This window comes from Salarias fasciatus, chromosome 6 (genome assembly GCF_902148845.1).
Source record: "Salarias fasciatus chromosome 6, fSalaFa1.1, whole genome shotgun sequence".
Taxonomy (NCBI): domain Eukaryota; kingdom Metazoa; phylum Chordata; class Actinopteri; order Blenniiformes; family Blenniidae; genus Salarias; species Salarias fasciatus.
This window is the reverse complement of record NC_043750.1, coordinates 226,620-244,529: the sequence shown is the minus strand read 5'-3', so window position 1 is coordinate 244,529 and position 17,910 is coordinate 226,620. Positions and strand designations below refer to the sequence as shown.

General features: G+C 50.1%; 1 protein-coding gene across 1 annotated transcript; it reads left to right on the top strand.

The window, feature by feature from the left end:
• The first annotated feature begins 6,618 nt into the window (after window positions 1–6,618).
• Window positions 6,619–16,155, top strand: slc22a7a (solute carrier family 22 member 7a). The gene is made up of 10 exons (XM_030095158.1): window positions 6,619–6,978; window positions 7,397–7,500; window positions 8,735–8,889; window positions 8,967–9,135; window positions 10,608–10,737; window positions 12,153–12,262; window positions 12,337–12,551; window positions 12,650–12,758; window positions 14,028–14,234; window positions 16,068–16,155. Exons 1-10 carry the CDS (start codon window positions 6,619–6,621, stop codon window positions 16,153–16,155), a joined length of 1,647 nt encoding a protein of 548 aa, XP_029951018.1.
• Window positions 16,156–17,910: the final 1,755 nt, after the last annotated feature.

Sequence of the window (17,910 nt, the reverse complement as noted above, 5' to 3'; positions counted from 1 at the left end):
CAGCTGGGACGCCTCGATGGCTTCAAATGGAGGCTAACTCTGTTTTAAATTCATCTTTGCCAGAGAGGCTATTTTCCAAGATGAATATCCTGGACTTAAACCATTTAGTTAGAATCTTAAACCAAATAAGAAGTTTTCTGAAGTGACCAGGGTCCTCTGTGCCAGAGCATTTTCACCATCACAGCAGGGCAGATCCATGAGCTCCGGAGGAAGAAGGACTTGGTTTGCATTCATCATCTTTACATACATGGAACAGACCATGCCGATGGAAAACCCTGTCTTTGAGGCTTTCCAGAGCCGTCCTGACTCCAGACATGCCATCTCTAGTTTGTGTCTCTGTTTGATGCCCACACTGTACCAACACTGAACAGATAAGGAATGGTTGGAAAGAGGAACTGGGCATTGAGGTATCTGATGCATCTGGGACAAAAATGGGTCCATGATTTATTGTGGCTCAATAAACCGCAGATCTCAACTTATTCCGTTCAAGAGTCTTCACTGTTTGCATTACTCTAAGGGTGCTTTCATACCTACTAGTCCGCTAGAGTGGTTCGGTTTGGACATAAATTATTCATAAACGTCGCAGCTGTCAACTAGTTCGGTTCACATTCACACCACTTGTTTTTGCAGATGAACTATCCACTATGACCCTCCTGCCCCTTGGTGGCGCTGTTCACACAATAGTGTGTTTTGGGTGACGGAAGTGAACCCTGATTGGCCAGCATGTGTGACGTAATGTGCCGCGCGGCTTGCTACGGGAGCCTCCGCCGACCAAAAAGCCTTCTCCACAACAGAGCGGACAGGAACGAGGCTGGTCAACGTTCACACCAGCAGCGGACCGCGCCGAGACCGCACCGAGACCGCACCGAGACCGCCTCCTCGAGGAGGTCTCGGTGCGGTTCTTTGTCCCGGACCAAAACTAACTGGTCTGCTTTCACACCAGCGCGTACGAACCGAACCTGCAGGAGTTTGGGTCTCTAGTCCGCTTCAAGCGGACCAAATGCTGTTGGTGTGAAAGCACCCTAAGTCCAGACTACATAACTTCTACCCTGCAGTTTCAGAACTATGTGACAGATGCAAAGAGTCAGAGGACACGATAGCACATGCTTCTTGACTTTGTCCCCTATTGACTGGATTCTGGAGAAACAATGTTGAGTTCTGTTCTAGAGCCTATCAAAGAGTTTTTCAACCTGCGATCTTTGGCTGCTCATTGCTAACTGACGGTTTCTCCAAGCCTGAACAAAGATCCCTGGCACTGGGCATGGTAACTGCTCAGAGGCTCTTGTTGAGGGAATGGGAGTCTCCCTTAGCCCCACCTTCTCAAAAATGGATCATGGAAATGCTTGCAGCGCCCCCCCCCCCCACCCAATTTCCTATTCCCACCGACTCAACTCATCGCTTATCTCTGCACTGAGTCCCAGGACCGGCTGACTTTCAGTTATTCCAATTCCTTGATCTCTTGTAACACTGTAGCTACACCCGCCATCTGATTCCCAGTTGTTCAATCGAGAAGGGTCTGGCTGCGGCCTGGGCGTTCCCGTCACTCTACCAAGAACACCCATTTTTGTCGGGAACGCCCATGTGTGTCTGCAGCCGGAGTATATTGTAGTTTAATCACACACGTCTGCGACTGTTGTTTGTTTTGTTTACATGTTGGAAAATGTGTGGAGTATTTAAAGAAAAAGTCTCAGATTGACTTCAAAATTTTAGTTCTGACATTCTGAGCACATTACATGGTGAAACCCCCACCCCATGGTGAGGCCCCCCATGGTGAAACCAGGAGAGACCGGTCCTTTCAGGCTGTTGCCCGCAGACTCTGGAACCACTTGCCCTTGTGTCTCCATACGGCTGAGTCGGTGACTCCTTGAAAAAGGACCTGAAGACTCTTTTATGCAGAGAAACTTTTATGTCAATGTCTCACCAGAGGAATGTATGATACGTAAAAATGTTTTGTCTTTTTCCTTGTACAGAACTTTGTGATTTCATCTGTGAAACGTTAGATCCAAAAAACTTCCTTCCTTAACTACTTATTTGTTTTACTCGTTTCCTTAATTACAGTCATTTCTAGACACTTTCACATAGGAAACCCAACCGTTTGACTGTTTAAAGGAAAAACCTTTTAACAGGAGAACCCTGCAGAACCAGGCTCAGAGGAGAACCCTGCAGAACCAGGCTCAGAGGAGGAGAACCCTGCAGAACCAGGCTCAGAGGAGGAGAACCCTGCAGAACCAGGCTCAGAGGAGGAGAACCCTGCAGAACCAGGCTCAGAGGAGAACCCTGCAGAACCAGGCTCAGAGGAGAACCCTGCAGAACCAGGCTCAGAGGAGAACCCTGCAGAACCAGGCTCAGAGGAGAACCCTGCAGAACCAGGCTCAGAGGAGAACCCTGCAGAACCAGGCTCAGAGGAGAACCCTGCAGAACCAGACTCAGAGGAGGAGAACCCTGCAGAACCAGGCTCAGAGGAGGAGAACCCTGCAGAACCAGGCTCAGAGGAGGAGAACCCTGCAGAACCAGGCTGAGAGGAGGAGAACCCTGCAGAACCAGGCTCAGAGGAGGAGAACCCTGCAGAACCAGGCTCAGAGACGGCGGCTTTCTGCTATTCCGGTTGAGGGGAGAGAGAGAGAGAGAGAGAGAGAGAGAGAGAGAGAAACTCGGCTATGCTCCACTCAAGCCGGTGGATCAAAACAGGAGTCCTGAGATGACGACCCTCAGGGATCCAGGCAGGGGAGAAAATGGGCGATCGAGGGAGAGAAAGAGATGACAGGAGGGAGAGAGTTCATAGACTAGAAGAGAAACAATGGTCAATGACGTGTAGTTATGAAATATTGCAAGAAAGAAAGGAGACAAAGGAGCAGAACTGGGAGCTGGTTCCACATGGAGCCGGGTTCAGGAACCTCCTGCACCCACTGGGTCCGGGTTTCCTCAATCAGTCAATGGATCAGCTGTTTGGTTGAAGCCCAGTTAGAACTGGTTGCACCCGTTGAGTCCAGGTTGTCTCATTAGATCAGTGGATCCGGCTGTAGTACACCGAAGAGAACCTCTCCTCTCAGGGTTTCATCAGTCATGTGGGAGGAATGAGTGAATATGAACACACACACACACACACACACTCGCACACACACAGCACTTCACTGACAAGTCAACAGTTTGCTTTTTGTTGTGAAGCGTCTCTGGAAGGAAACAGCCACAGGTGAAACATGTGACTTCTGCACGGTGGCAAAACATTATTTATATCTTCAGAGTCCATCGTCAGTGAAACAAAGCCCACAGCGCACACACACACACACACACACACACACACACACACACACACCAGTGCAGTCATGCTTCCTCACATCTCTACACACGCCAACAGAAACGTTCATATTTGGCCAAATGAAAACCCAGAAGTGTGTGTGTGTGTGTGTGTTCTTCATCTGCCACCGTCCAGAGCTGTCCCTGAGCGGCTGGCTGAACACACAGGACACAAGCAGGATCTGGATCAGCCTGGATCAGCCTGGATCAGCCTGGATCAGCCTGGATCAGCCTGGATCAGCCTGGATCAGCCTGGTCTGCAGGACTCCGGTCAGGACGGCTGGAGTCTGGAGTGCCAGGTACCACTCCCTCCACCCCTCCACTCCCTCCACCCCTCCACCCCTCCACCCCTCCACTCCCTCCACCCCTCCACTCCCTCCACCCCTCCACCCCTCCACCCCTCCACTCCCTCCACCCCTCCACTCCCTCCACCCCTCCACTCCCTCCACTCCCTCCACCCCTCCACCCCTCCACTCCCTCCACCCCTCCACTCCCTCCACTCCCCCACCCCTCCACTCCCTCCACCCCTCCACTCCCTCCACTCCCTCCACCCCTCCACTCCCTCCACTCCTCCACTCCCTCCACCCCTCCACTCCCTCCACTCCCTCCACCCCTCCACTCCCTCCACCCCTCCACCCCTCCACTCCCTCCACCCCTCCACTCCCTCCACCCCTCCACCCCTCCACTCCCTCCACTCCCTCCACCCCTCCACCCCTCCACTCCCTCCACTCCCTCCACCCCTCCACCCCTCCACCCCTCCACTCCCTCCACCCCTCCACCCCTCCACTCCCTCCACTCCCTCCACCCCTCCACTCCCTCCACCCCTCCACCCCTCCACTCCCTCCACTCCCTCCACCCCTCCACCCCTCCACCCCTCCACTCCCTCCACCCCTCCACCCCTCCACTCCCTCCACCCCTCCACTCCCAGAAAGTACTTCACTGAAGTGTTCTGCAAGAAAACTTGTTTTACACTAAAACTGAGGCAGTACACTTGAAGTTTAGTTTTTACACATTTTATTTTACATTCTTAAGAATAAAGTAAAGAAGAACACTTGGCTTAGAATGAAAAGTAAAAGTAAAATTCAAAGTCTACGTAAATTAAAACTACAACTTGAACTTGAACAACAACACTCAGTCCACATGTTCATCATGACAGCATCTTTTATTTAAGGTAGAATTATTCTGTAAGTATACTTCAATAAACTAATGTTGACTACCAGTATAAACCCAGTACACTATAGTATATAGATGAGTGTACTTGTTGTATATTTAAAAGTGTACCTTGTAAACTTAAAATGTTCAAGTTTCATCTGAAGAAGTATTGATTTAGTATCCTTTCTAGTACACTACAAGGACATGGCCCATACTTAGTGTACTGATCCTCAAGTATACTTTATGAAATAAACAAGCAGTCTAATTTTTGCTGAAGGCTGTCCTGAAGAATGCAACAACAAAAAGACTCACAAATTCAGACCAACTTTTACTGAAAAACAAGACAAGCTCTCAGGTCTTAGTTTCCTCTCCGAGCAGCTTGTGGACGTCTGGACCTCTCCGGTCATTCAGCCTGAACCTCTTACAGCAAAGATGATACATCTCTTTCTGCTTGCTGGTGAACTGAAGTGAACCAAGCCACAGATGGGGACTGGAGTCATGTGGCCTGGACTCAGTCCACTGCAGTCTCTGGTTTGATCACTTCAGACTTGACCTGACTTGAAAGTGACAGACTTGCTCCAGAGTCCAGTTCTTCTGTGTCACAGTGGGGGGGTTCAGATTCTAAATGACCGCTGGGTGTGAATGGTGTTCTGTCTCCGTCATGGACTGAAGACCTGTCCAGATGGATCCTGTCCTCTGATGTCCAGACGGATCCTGTCCTCTGATGTCCAGACGGATCCTGTCCTCTGATGTCCAGATGGATCCTGTCCTCTGATGTCCAGATGGATCCTGTCCTCTGATGTCCAGACGGATCCTGTCCTCCCCCATAGTGCTCTGGACTGGCTCCAGGTCACCCTGCTCAGGATGAAGTGGTGAAGGAGATGAATGGGTTAGCTAGTGTTTTCTCTGCTCTGAGTTCTGAGACTGCTGCTGGTGAAAACCGTCAATCCTTTTCCCTGCTGGTAAAATATCAGCACCTGGTTCTGAGGGAGTCCGTATCAAGAACCCTGAGCCCCACATGTCCTTTTTACACCCACCCGTCCATTTTGCGTCCCACTAGTCCCTCTCAGGGTCACCGGGTGCTGCAGCCAATCCCAGCCTTATATGGACAAGGACAGGGTCCACCTGGACAGGTCTCCGGTCCATCACGCGGTCCACAGTGAATCACAGAAATCCTCGGCCCGAGCCAGTATTTGAACCCAGGACCTTCTTGATGAGAGGCAACAGCACGAACCTCTGCACCACCATGCAGCCCCTCTATTGGTTGACTGACTTACTTGAGCCTTGAAGGTTAAGACTTCAGACTTTCACATTAGTGACTTGATCCAGTTTCTGAAACAATCCCTGGCTCTGGTCTGCACTGCTTCTAGAAGTCGTATGTCTCGTTCTTCTTCCCTTTCATGGAAAAACTTTAAATGGCCTCTGAGCTTGGAGGAGCCACGCCAGTGAGGCAGCTTTTCCTTCGGCATGTCTTCGTCACGTATTGTCTTTGTGTCTTTAATCAGACGTACTCTGTGGATCATTAGCTCAGGAATGCAGAGTTACAAACGAATTAGCGGGATATTGGATTGATCTCAGAGTGCTTTTCAGTAAAATATCCTGATTCACGACTGTGAGACACGAGCCGAGAAAGAGAGAGAAGCTCTTGAAGCTCAGAAACGCTGTAACCCTGGAGACCGTGTGAAAAGCTTCGTCCAACACACTGATCCTCCGACGCCGATCACACAGCAGCGCCCGAACAGATTCCAGCTGGTCTGCCTCTGAGGCAGAACCCAGCAGCCTGCAGCCTGCAGCCAGTGGTGGGGCAAGGGTCCTTGGGGGCTACAGGCAAGAAATTCATCGGGCCCCCACCCCATCCGTGCACACACACAAAAAAAGGGTTTTTTTGCACACAATTTGCACCTAGCGGGGCCCCCCCTCAAAGCCGAGGCCCCAGGCAAATGCCTGGTTTGCCTGTTGGCACGCCCCGCCCCTGCCTGCAGTACCATCTTCACCAGGTTTCATCCCAGTTCTAGAAAGTTACAGAAAAGTCTCTCCCTCACACACACACACACACACACTGGCAGAGTGAAGGACCTCCCTCTGGCTCTTTTCCTCGGTGTTGTAGTATCTGGTGAACCTCCTCCCAGTGCTCTGCCGGGACGCAGCAGACTCGGGTCTTCGCCGCTCACCATGAGGTTTGAGGAGATCCTGGAGGCCGTCGGCGGCTTCTCTAAGTACCAGTTCTTGGTCCTGTCCATCCTGTGTTTGCCCCGGGCCATCCTGCCCCTACACTTTCTCCTGCACAACTTTGTGTCGGCCACCCCGGCTCACCGCTGCTCCCTGGGGAGCCTGGAGGAGGCGGCCGGCGGCGCTGACCCGGCGGCCCTGGGTCTCAGGATCCCCCTGAACAACGGCTCCCTCAGCTCCTGCAGCGTCTTCGGCCCCCCGGCGGGCCCGGACCCGGACCCGGACCGGGGGAACGGCACCGTCGCCTGTCCGCAGGGCTGGATCTACGACACCACCCAGTTCACCTCCACCACCGCCACCGAGGTAACGGGAGCGTCCCCGTACCGTCAGGACGGGACCACATCGTCTGATGTTCTGTCTGATTTGAAGAACTCACTAAATGTTTTATGGTCACGGATAACGAACAAACTCAAGACGCGGAAAGGCTTTGATTTTCCTGAGGAAAGTAGAACCTGTGTTTGATGTTCCTGGTAAGGCGTGACGCTCAACGCCGCCACTGCTAATCATACAAATACTGCTGCTTTGTGTTTTGGGTCTTAACACTGGCACTGAGTGGTTTGGGACTGTGTTCCAGGAAATACTGTTGATTTTCAGGGATTGATCTCAGCATGCTGAAACCTTTTGGATGATTGCCCTCTGAGGACTGATTAGGTGACCGGCTGTAGCGCTGGCTGTCAGACGGGATTTGTGTTTTGATGCCAGGTTGTGTCTCTCTGTGCAGTGGGACCTGGTGTGTGACTCCAAAAAGCTAAATCAAGCTCTAGCTACCTACTTCTTCCTGGGAGTGATGATGGGAGCAGTCCTGTTCGGACAGCTGTCTGACCGGTCAGTGTGAATCCACCGTCCACAGGCTGACACGCGGTGTGTGAGTGTGTGTGAGTGTGTGTGTGTGTGTGAGTGTGTGTGGGTATAGGTGTGTGTGTGAGAGAGCGAGAGAGAGAGAGGGAGAGAGAGAGAGAGCAAGAGAGAGAGAGAGAGACATGGATGGATGGTGGATGGGTGGCTGGGTGGATGGATGGATGGATGGATGGAGGATGGATGGGTGGATGGGTGGATGGATGGATGGGTGGGTGGGTGGACCAGAACCAGCAGCTTGCTCTCAGGCCGGGCTGCAGAGCTCCAGGCTCTGTCCAGTAACATCCTGGAGGTCAGCTGCCGTCGCTGCAGTCATGAACAGTCATCTGGCTCAGAGCAAGGTGTAACACTGCAGCATTGTTCCTGCAGGACTCACCCGCTACTGGCAGCCTTTATCCAGTCAGCTGCTGATCTGATGATTAAAAAACTACTGAGTGTGTGTGTGTGTGTGTGTGTGTGTGTGTGTGTGTGTGTGTGTGTGTGTGTGTGGGCGTTCTTGTATTTCTATCCTTGTTGGGGCCAAATGTCCCCACAAGGATAGCAAAACGTGGAACGACGTGCCTTGTGGGGACCTTTTTCCGGTCCTAAGTAGGAGAAACAGTGTTTTCTTGACCATGTTGTTGTTACTGAAAAAAGTAAAAGTGCAAAAACATTTCTTTAGGGTTAGGCTTTGTTGTGGTGTGGGTTAGGGTTAGGGTAAGGGTCAGGGTTAGGGGCTAGACATGAATGGGAGTCAATGGACGGTCCCCACAAGGATAGAAATACAAGACTGTGCGGGTGTGTGTGTGTGTGTGTGTGTGTGTGTGTGTGTGTGAACAGAGATCCCATGAGTCAATATTAAATAAACTCAGAATGTCATTTACGTAATGAGATAAGATTAAAATATTCTGAAACGGATGTCTTTGTTTGTAAACAGAAGTGTTCAAAAAAATACTAGAGGATTGTTCTGAGACACACACACACACACACACACACACACACACACTTTATGAGACTTGAATTTTCTCTCTCAGCTCCGTCTAAACTCTGGCAGATCCTTTTATGGAATCACATGAGCTTCATTATGCGTCATTAAATCAAATGTTTGTTGTTGTTTGTGGCTTTAAATAACCACAGTGTTTTCCAGGAATTTAGAGAAGAGATCCGTGGCTCCGTGCAGATCAGATCAGGTGTGTGTGTGTGTGTGTGTGTGTGTGTGTTGCAGGTTTGGTCGCAGGTCCATGCTCCTGCTGGCTCTGGTGGCCGCCGCCCTGTTCGGCGCCTCCTCGGCGTTCTCCTCCTCCTACACCATGTTCTCCGTCAGCAGGGCTCTGAGCGGCGTGGCGCTCAGCGGGATGTCCATCATCGTGGCCGTGCTGGGTGAGACCGCTGACGGTGACGGCTGAACTCAGGGTGTACCGTGTTGGAAACAATACTCAATACTCTGGTGTCCTCAGGCATCGAGTGGACGGACGTGGAGCACCGCACCTTTGCCAGCACCGTCATGAGTTTGTCCTGGAGTTTGGGAAACATGCTGCTGGCCTTGCTGGCCTACCTGATCCGGGACTGGAGGCACCTGATGCTGGCCGTGACGGTGCCCTGCATCCTCCCCACCCTCTGCTGGTGGTGAGCAACACCCTGCTACAGCCGAGCACACCTCCAGGGGGGCTGCGCTCCAGGGAGACTCTGGAGGGTCTGGTCTGTAGGGTACACTCTGGGGTCTGGTCTACAGGGAGACTCTGAGGTCTGGTCTACAGGGAGACTCTGAGGTCTGGTCTACAGGGAGACTCTGGGGTCTGGTCTACAGGGAGACTCTGAGGTCTGGTCTACAGGGAGACTCTGGGGTCTGGTCTACAGGGAGACTCTGAGGTCTGGTCTACAGGGAGACTCTGAGGTCTGGTCTACAGGGAGACTCTGAGGTCTGGTCTACAGGGAGACTCTGAGGTCTGGTCTACAGGGAGACTCTGGGGTCTGGTCTACAGGGAGACTCTGAGGTCTGGTCTACAGGGAGACTCTGAGGTCTGGTCTACAGGGAGACTCTGAGGTCTGGTCTACAGGGAGACTCTGAGGTCTGGTATTTTCTGCAAAAGATTAAAAAGCTCAATGCTTTCTTCTACGAGAAACATTCATATGACTTGGATGAAAGTTTTGGTGGAATCACTGACGAGACAAACTCCACTGCAGTCACGGTTCAAACAGGTCAGCAGGGCTCACCGACATTAAATAACTTCAGTCCGCAAAACCAGATCCTCTGGGTCTCTGGATAGTCTGTCTTCTTGGTGAGTTTGTGGTCCTGTGTAAAGTTTACGATACAACAACCTCAACCAAACAAAAAGATGTTCCCTGAAGTAACAATGACAACAGACTGATGGAAACCAACGGGTCTAGACGGGAAACCGACTGGTGACTAGAATCTGGTTCTGGACCACTGGCTTCATAGACCTCCTAAATACCAAGATCACCATTATAATCCTATTTTGCTTGGATTTTGTAGTGTGTTTAACCTGAAAGATTGAATATTTCCTATTTCACCAAAGACGAAAGTTCACTTTAAAACTGTGAATGAAATGTGTGTGTGCTGCGTTTTGTGCAGTCGATCATAATAATGGCTCATGCTGTGATGCACACACTGAAACAGCAGAACATTCATGTGATGAAGGTGTGTCCTGCCGTGCACTCTGGGAAGATTTCATTCACTGGTTGTTTCCTAAATTGAACAGTTCCTCTCGTCTTTTAGTGGAGAGTACTTTATTGGACTTATCCGTGAAAGATAAGACAGACGAAGTGACCATAGTGACACTACTATGATTCTTGGTTAAATTTAATCCATAAAAATACATTCAGAAAAAAAAACTAATTTCTGTGTTTTCCATTAATTAATTTTTATTTTTTCCTTCTTCCTTCCTCCTATTTGCCGTCGATCTCCCTGGACTCTGTTTAATGTGTGCTGCTTGTTTCTCTCGGGGGTTCCTGTGTTTGCTGTCACGCTGTAGAGCCTTGTCTGCTGTCTTGACAGTTTGTTCTTCAGTGCCACATTGTTTGGAAATGTGTCAAATAAGAAAGAAGGAAGGCCTGGGCTGAGCTGTGTGTGTTTGAAGGTGGCTGCCGGAGTCCGCTCGGTGGCTGCTGGCCCACGGCCGAGTGGACCAAGCCAAGAAGCATCTGGCTCAGTGTGCAGCAATGAACGGCAAGAAGCCCAGCGACTACGCGTCCCGCCTGGACACCCAGGTACCCCGCCATGAACCCGCTCCCAGCCCCAGCTCAGCTGTTTAGCCTCAGTTTCCGCTCATGCTCTTACTCTGAGTTTCTGTGTTCTTGTGTTTTCTACTGGTTTCATGCAGGGCCGGCCCAAAGTGGCCAAGGGGCCCCAAGGAAAACCTGATCTCTAGGGCCCTCCGTTAAAGTCCATAGTACCAGCCAATGATCGTTCACTATAAACATTTCAGTTTGTAATTTATTAGGAGTACACTGATAAATCTCCATGAGAGACTCCTTGTTTGGCTGTAATCCACAGTGGACAGGTCATGGAAGCAGATTTACAAACCAGCAGGAAAATCTGACCTGAAATATTAGACAGAAATCAGCATCTCTCCCTCCTGGCAGCAGAGAAGCAACATATAAAACCTCAGGAACTGCACAGCAGCAGCAGTGGTCTTCACTGAAGCCTGTCTTATACCAGCTTTGTTTTCACCCTTAGAGTTTATTAAAGAAAATGGTTTTTAACTCACCAGTGAGGCCTGGGATAGATTAACACTCAGTTCAAGTGTCTTACCTAACTGAACTGCTGAATGTCCATTGAAAGTTACATTAAACCAAAATGGTATATTTACTGAAAACATCAACTGCTGTACTTCTGGTTTTAAATAAACTGTCATACCAAAGTTAAACAAAGATAGAAGTAAAATCACTGAACTTAAATGAACAGTCATTAAAATGAAAATCTACTAAAACAGACAGTATCACACGCAATGAAAACCAGAATAAACACTGAAACAATGACTGCAGAAGCGGATGTGGCCTCTACAAGGTCAGAAACATGGCTTAGAAATCCAATCTATGTTGAATAATAAGAGCTAAAAACTGTAAAAATCAAGAGAAAAACCATTAAATAAACTACTGTAATCTAAACATTGTTGTTACTCTATATTTTTCCTCAATACTGTGTTTTTTTTAAAATAAAAGCAATACCAGTCCTCTGCAGTTAACACTGACCACCACTTATTACCTGGTCAGTCCTCTGGTTACCCGTTCAGTCCTCTGGTTACCTAACACCTTTTTACTTTAGACCTGATCCTTGTCCTCTAGACTAGCACAGACCATTTTTGAACAGCATTGTTTTTCCACGGACCAGTCTTTAGATTCATCTTAACGAGGGCTTAAACTGACAAGTTCAGCTCAAGAAAGACGCGCTGATGGAAATGATTCGTTTTCAAGATAAAAATTTAAATGCACTTTTAGTAACGAATGATCCACAGACTGTCTGCGACCCGGTGGTTGGGGACCCCTGCCCAGACCTTTCAGAGTCAGTCGACCTGACTCCTGCAGCCATCAGGCCATCCTGAGCCAGCTCAGCTCTCCATCGTTCACTGTCCAGCCTTTCAGCTGGCAGTGGAGCTGCTGGGATCACCATCGTGTTTCCTCAGGTGCTGATGAAAGTCACTGCATCAGGGGTTTCAGAGAAGAACCACTCCTACCTGGATCTGGTGAAAACGCCCACTCTGCGGAGGATCACCCTCTGCTCGGGCTTTTCCTGGTACACACTCACTCTGGTAAATATTGTCTTCAACACACATTGTTTTCATTCTAATGCTCTATCTGTGTGTTCAGGTTCGCGGTGGCCTTCCTCTACTATGGAATCAGTTTCAAGATCTCCGGATTCGGCCTCAGTATTTACCTCACTCATTTTATCTATGGAGCTGTTGAGGTGCCTGCCAAGATATCCACTTATTTTGTCTTGAACTGGATTGGTCGGCGAAATGGCCAGGCATGGTTTCTCATCATAACAGGAGCTCTGATTGGAATAAACACAGCCATACCTTTAGGTTTCAGCATTTTTGATTTCTCTGTCCACAAATGTCTGTTCAGATCAGTTATTTGTCATCTGCTTTAATCTCCTTTGTTGTCTGAACTTTTCTTTAAGACTTCGTTACGCTGCGCACCTGTATTGCTGTGGTGGCAAAAGGTTTCTCTGAGGCAGCTTTCACCACTGCCTTCCTCTACTCAGCTGAACTCTACCCAACCATTCTCAGGTACAAACCACTCTGAGCTGATGCAGCACCTGAACTAAGCTGGACAAGGGTCCAACATTAGAATAAGTAGGATAAAAGCTGTAACACACTTCATAGTGGGCCGCGGTGCGCCCAGGCCGGCTTGGAGACCTCCAGAGACCCGCAATGAGGAGAGACATCCAGGCGGAACGCGGCGGGTACCCGCGCGCAGTGCAGCCAGGCCAGCCTGGAGACCTCCGGAGACTCCGTAGAGCAAGCTCCGGGCCGTTTACCCACCTCGGCCCCGACTCGGACCAACTCGGCCCTGGAAGTCAGCATCAAGCCAAGTCGGCCTCGCGGGGGGGCTCTCAAGTGGCCAAGTTGGTCTTGACTGTAAGCTGCTTACCAACTTGGCCAAAAGTCACTTTTTTTAAAATCACTATGCTGGCTGCGGAGCAATGATTTGAACAGTTTTATAATTATAATGAAAGGCGACTGGATTGATCAAACGCCGCCTGGTCACATGACCTGGTCACATGACCAGACAGCCGCTCGCGCTGCGCCCTTGTAGCTAAGCTACTCGGTTCAAACAGAACGTCAAACATGAAGCTCCAGGTCCATTCTCCACCTCTAACCTGTCAGTCACATGATCACACAGTTTGTCCTCCAGTCCCCCGCCTGCTCCGTGAGGAGAAGTGGCGCACGAAAAAAACTGTGCAAATCGTCGCGCTGCAGCCGGTATCATTGCACTACGATTCCCAGAATGCCTTGGGGACCGGTCACATGACCAAACAGCCGCTAAGCGCTCGTAGCGAAGCTACTCGGTTCCAACAGATTGTCAGAGAACTGTGCAAATCGTCCCGCCGCAGCCGGCATCGTCATTAAAAAAAAGAGGCTTTTGGCCGAGCTTACAGTCAAGTCGGCACCGACCAACTCGGCCACTTGAGAGCCCCCCCCCAGAGGCCGACTTGGCTTTGATGCCAACTCCACTGTATTCCGGGGGCGGTGCCGAGTTGGCCAGGGCCGACTTGGATTAGTGCCGACCTGACTGTGTCCCTGCTCCATCGGCCCCTCCGACCACCACCAACCATTCACTCTCACAACTTTCATACTAGGCAAGGTGGGTGAAGCACCCTCAGTGTAGCTTCAGTGTATTCCTGGTGTAGTATCAGTGTAGTCCCGGTGTAATCCCAGTGTAGTGTCAGTGTAGTCCCGCTGTAGTCCTGCTGTAGTCCCGCTGTAGTCCTGCTGTAGTGCCTGCATGCTGCTGCCGGAGCACTCACTGGGCTCTCTGGTTGTGTGTTGGAGCAGGCAGTGCGGGCTGGGCTTCACCTCCTGTGTGTGCCGGGTGGGGAGTTCCCTGGCGCCTCTCATCATGCTGCTGGAGGACGTCTGGCTTCTTCTGCCTCCTCTCATATTTGCTGGGACTGGGATCGTCAGTGGTGGCCTGGTTTTCCTGCTGCCAGAGACACTCAATGTCCGTCTGCCTGAAAATATCCTCGATATTGAGGAGGGAAGGTACAGTACCCACAAGCTAATTCAGACCAGCCTCCATGGCTGGTGGACCTGCAGCTACACCAACAAAAACTTCACTTTACAGCCTGAAGTCCTGCCGAACAGTACAGTCCCTGACTAAAGTCTTGTTGTTTATCCTTTGTGTAGAAACAACAGCTTATAGCCTGACTTTGAATTAACCCTTTGGTTTTAGAAATGGCTCATATGAAAGATAAAATCCTCCCAAATTATGCTCAATATACTTCAATAAATTTGCTTCACTGAGAAAATAACGACGGGAAGGTCAGTTGTGTGTGAAGGTGGTGCTTCATTTCACACCGAAGAAGAGATGGACAGTGTGTGGCACAGACTGTTGCAGAACTGGAAATGGCCCTGCTGCAAATCTGACCTCTTTAGAAGGGTCAGACTTGCAGCAGGATGGAGCTCCATCCCATAGTTCCATCTCTACAGCAGGACTGGCAGCCAGGCACCAGACATGAACTCCATCCAGCATGGGACAGAAAGGAAGACCAACCCAAGGAGCCTGAGCTCTGGGAGGCAGGTCCACTGCCTTCGTTGCGCTTCCTGATGAATTCATTAATGCATTGTATGAATCACTGCTGAACCACGTGGACGCCGTCCTTCAAGCTGGATGCAAGATCTAAAACATGGATCTCACAGCACCACCACTTCATTCACTGATGTTCTGCAACAGATGTTTTTATTTGAAGTAAATCATTTGTTGAATTTTCACATTGCTCTCTGTAGGCGACAAAACACTTTCAGTGTTCATTAAATGATCAATCTTTCTTCAGAGAAGCAAATTCATGTTAGTATATTACACATAATGTGGGAGGGTTCCAGCGTTCCTATGGGCCAGTTCTAAAACCAATGGATTAGCTAGAAGCAAAGAAAATGCAGCCTCGACAGGCAGACACTAATGGAGAGAGTAAAGCGGCGCTCTGCTCGGCCACCGGGCCACAGAGCTCACACCAGAGTTTGGATGCATTTTAGAAATATTATAGACTGAAACATTTTGAGGCCTTAACGTGCTGGCTGAGCTCTTATTCTGAAAGTCCTCGTCTTCAGGGTCAGTCAGACCTTCAGACTGTGTGATGGTGGGTAGAAGTGTCCATTAAAGCTCGGGTTGGCGATCTTGGAAAACTAGCGTTAGCATGTAGCATCTCTCCAAGACTCCGCCTAGCTAGCTCCGCCCAGCTCCCATCCCATTGGAGGAGCTCCCGTTGGGAGCGGAGACGCGGAGACGCTCGCGGCTCGTGCGGTGCGCGCGGCGCGTCCCTGGCGTAACCTGTCCTCAGCGCTTCGTTTTGTCGTTTTTCTTTATTTGCACAACGCCAAGGTATGGCGCACTCAGCGGTGAGTAAACCCCCAAACATTTGTCTCTGCTGTTCTGCAACGACGCTCCGTCCTTCTACGTGCACTGAACCAGGGTCAGTGCACGCCATTGACATGTACGCGCAGGGGGCAGGTCGAACGGCGAAGGGATTTGATTGGTTTAAAAAAAGGTGTCCCGTCAAGACGATTGGTTGCTGCTTTTCCCGTTTTCCTCCTGCTGTAGATAGCGGATATTTTCCAAACTACTTTAAAAACACGCTATGAATTGCTTCCCATCGGGTCATAAAGACCATTTTAACCAGTATTTAAAAAAATGTATCTCATTCAGATCGCCAACCCCAGCTTTAACACAGGGTTAACGACCAATTCTGAAAATAGATGAACTGAACCAGAGAAAGGGGCTGTCTCCCTCCATCCTGACTGTCTCAGGATGTTTCAGCTGTTTTCCTGGAATATCTCTGGAAATCCTGACTGAGCCTCTCTTTCACACTTCCTGTTTAGACACAAGCAGACTGACATCAACGGAGCTGCAATGATGGAGTTGATGAAAACAAACTCCCCGGACCCGGACGCCTCTGACGAGCAGTGAGCGAGGAGGAGGGGGAGGAGGAGGAGGAGGAGGAGGAGGAGGAGGAAATGAAGGAGGAGGAGGAGAGAGGAGGAGGAGGAGGAAATGGAGGAGGAGGAGGAGGAGGAGGAGGAGGAGGAGGAGGAGGAGGAGGAGGAGGAGGAGAAGGAGGGGGGGGGAGGAGGAGGAGGAGGAGGAGGAGGGGGGGGAGGAGGAGGAGGAGAAGGAGGAGGAGGAGGAGGAGGAGGAGGAGGAGGAGGAGGAGGAGGAGGAGGAGGAGGAGGAGTTCCACCCTGTCCTGGTGTCACGGCAGCTTCTCTCCCATCGTCTTCTGTAACGTCTCCATGTGCTGCAGCTGTGGAATCACACTGAGGAGATCAGAGGATCAGTAGACCAGAGGATCGGATCACACTGGATCCTGAGAGTTGGCAGATTTTCACGAAGCACCAATGAACCTGACGGACACTCTCTGAAACACCTTGATGAAACTCCAGTACGGGTGTGTGTTTCACACACACTTCCCAGTTCAACACCAATCTGAATGTAGAATCACAGAATGGAATCACTCTGCATAAGCAGTCTTCATCATTCTTCAATACAAATATGTCAGTGTGTTTTAATGTATATCGGTTGTCAGAATACCAAAAAAAAGCTGAAAATGTTTGATGTAGTCATTTATTTTTCATGAAATCATGGAATTGTAGAAGTATAATGATAGAACGGCATTGTCTGTTGGACCCTGATCATTTAGCCATGGGGTGATTTCCGTGGTAGCAGCTGATTGCAGAGGAAACCTGAAATAAAGGATTTTCACTGGAAATGACATGACTCGGTTATTCACAGCACATCCACTCCTCCACAGGCGCTTCTGTCAGGCTGGCTGCTGAGCTATAAGGCAGAGAAGTGTCTGAAACACTCCATGATGTCCTGGTATTTCTGTCAGACTTCTCTCTTCTCGGCTTCAGCAGGAGCTGGCCTTCTGCTGGAACTCGGTCTCTGGTCCTGATTGCTGCCTGTTAAAACAGACCCTGAGGCAGAAACAGGCCGAAGAGTGTTTCAGCAGCAGCTCCCTGCAGTCTGAGAGAGACTGATGCTGCTGCTGCCGTTTGGATGGCATCGGAGAGAGGACACACAACGTCCTGGTCTGCAGCGACTCGGTGGTAAAGAGCATCGGTCAGGTCGATCCTGCTGCAGACCAGACTCACTTCATAGAGTAGTGCTGGAACATGGGAATGAAGGGATGAAGGGACAAGCCATGGAAATGCTATTCCTGTGGGTTCCTGCTCATGTGGGTGTTGGAGGGAAGGAAAGAGCTGATAAGAGAAGGACATAGTGGCTGTCCAGGTAGGGTGATCACCTGTCCCGTTTAAGGCTGTTTTGTCCCGCTATTTCAGTGTTTGTCCCGCGTCACGCATGTCAGGACAATGTCCCGCTTTTCCATTCATTGGCAAAAAAAAAAAAAAGAATACAAACAAAAGGAACCAGCCCAGAGCGGGTCTATTCCTCTACCTCTATGCTCTGATCTGTGCGAGCGGAGAGCATTTCATTTCGACCAATGGTTGCAGGAGACAACGATGACGTCCGTCCAATAGGCTGCGTTTTAAGGTACTACGTCAAATGTTACGCCCCAAACAAACACACGAGGGAGTGAGGGAAGTGGAGCGGCGGGAGAAGATGTAAATGAAATGATGAGTGGACCACAGTCAAAAAAGAGAAAGCGTTCTTTCAAAAAGGAATGGACGTCTTCATACAGCTGGGTGAGACCAACTGACGAGC

What these genes read in the sequence shown, in the direction of transcription:
- slc22a7a (XM_030095158.1), top strand. Translation starts at nt 6,619, where the DNA reads ATGAGGTTTGAGGAGATCCTGGAGGCCGTCGGCGGCTTCTCTAAGTAC. An exon ending in CTCTGCTCGGGCTTTTCCTG is followed by an intron (nt 12,263 to 12,336) that starts GTACACACTCAC and finishes CTGTGTGTTCAG; the next exon opens with GTTCGCGGTGGCCTTCCTCT. An exon ending in CTCGATATTGAGGAGGGAAG is followed by an intron (nt 14,235 to 16,067) that starts GTACAGTACCCA and finishes CTTCCTGTTTAG; the next exon opens with ACACAAGCAGACTGACATCA.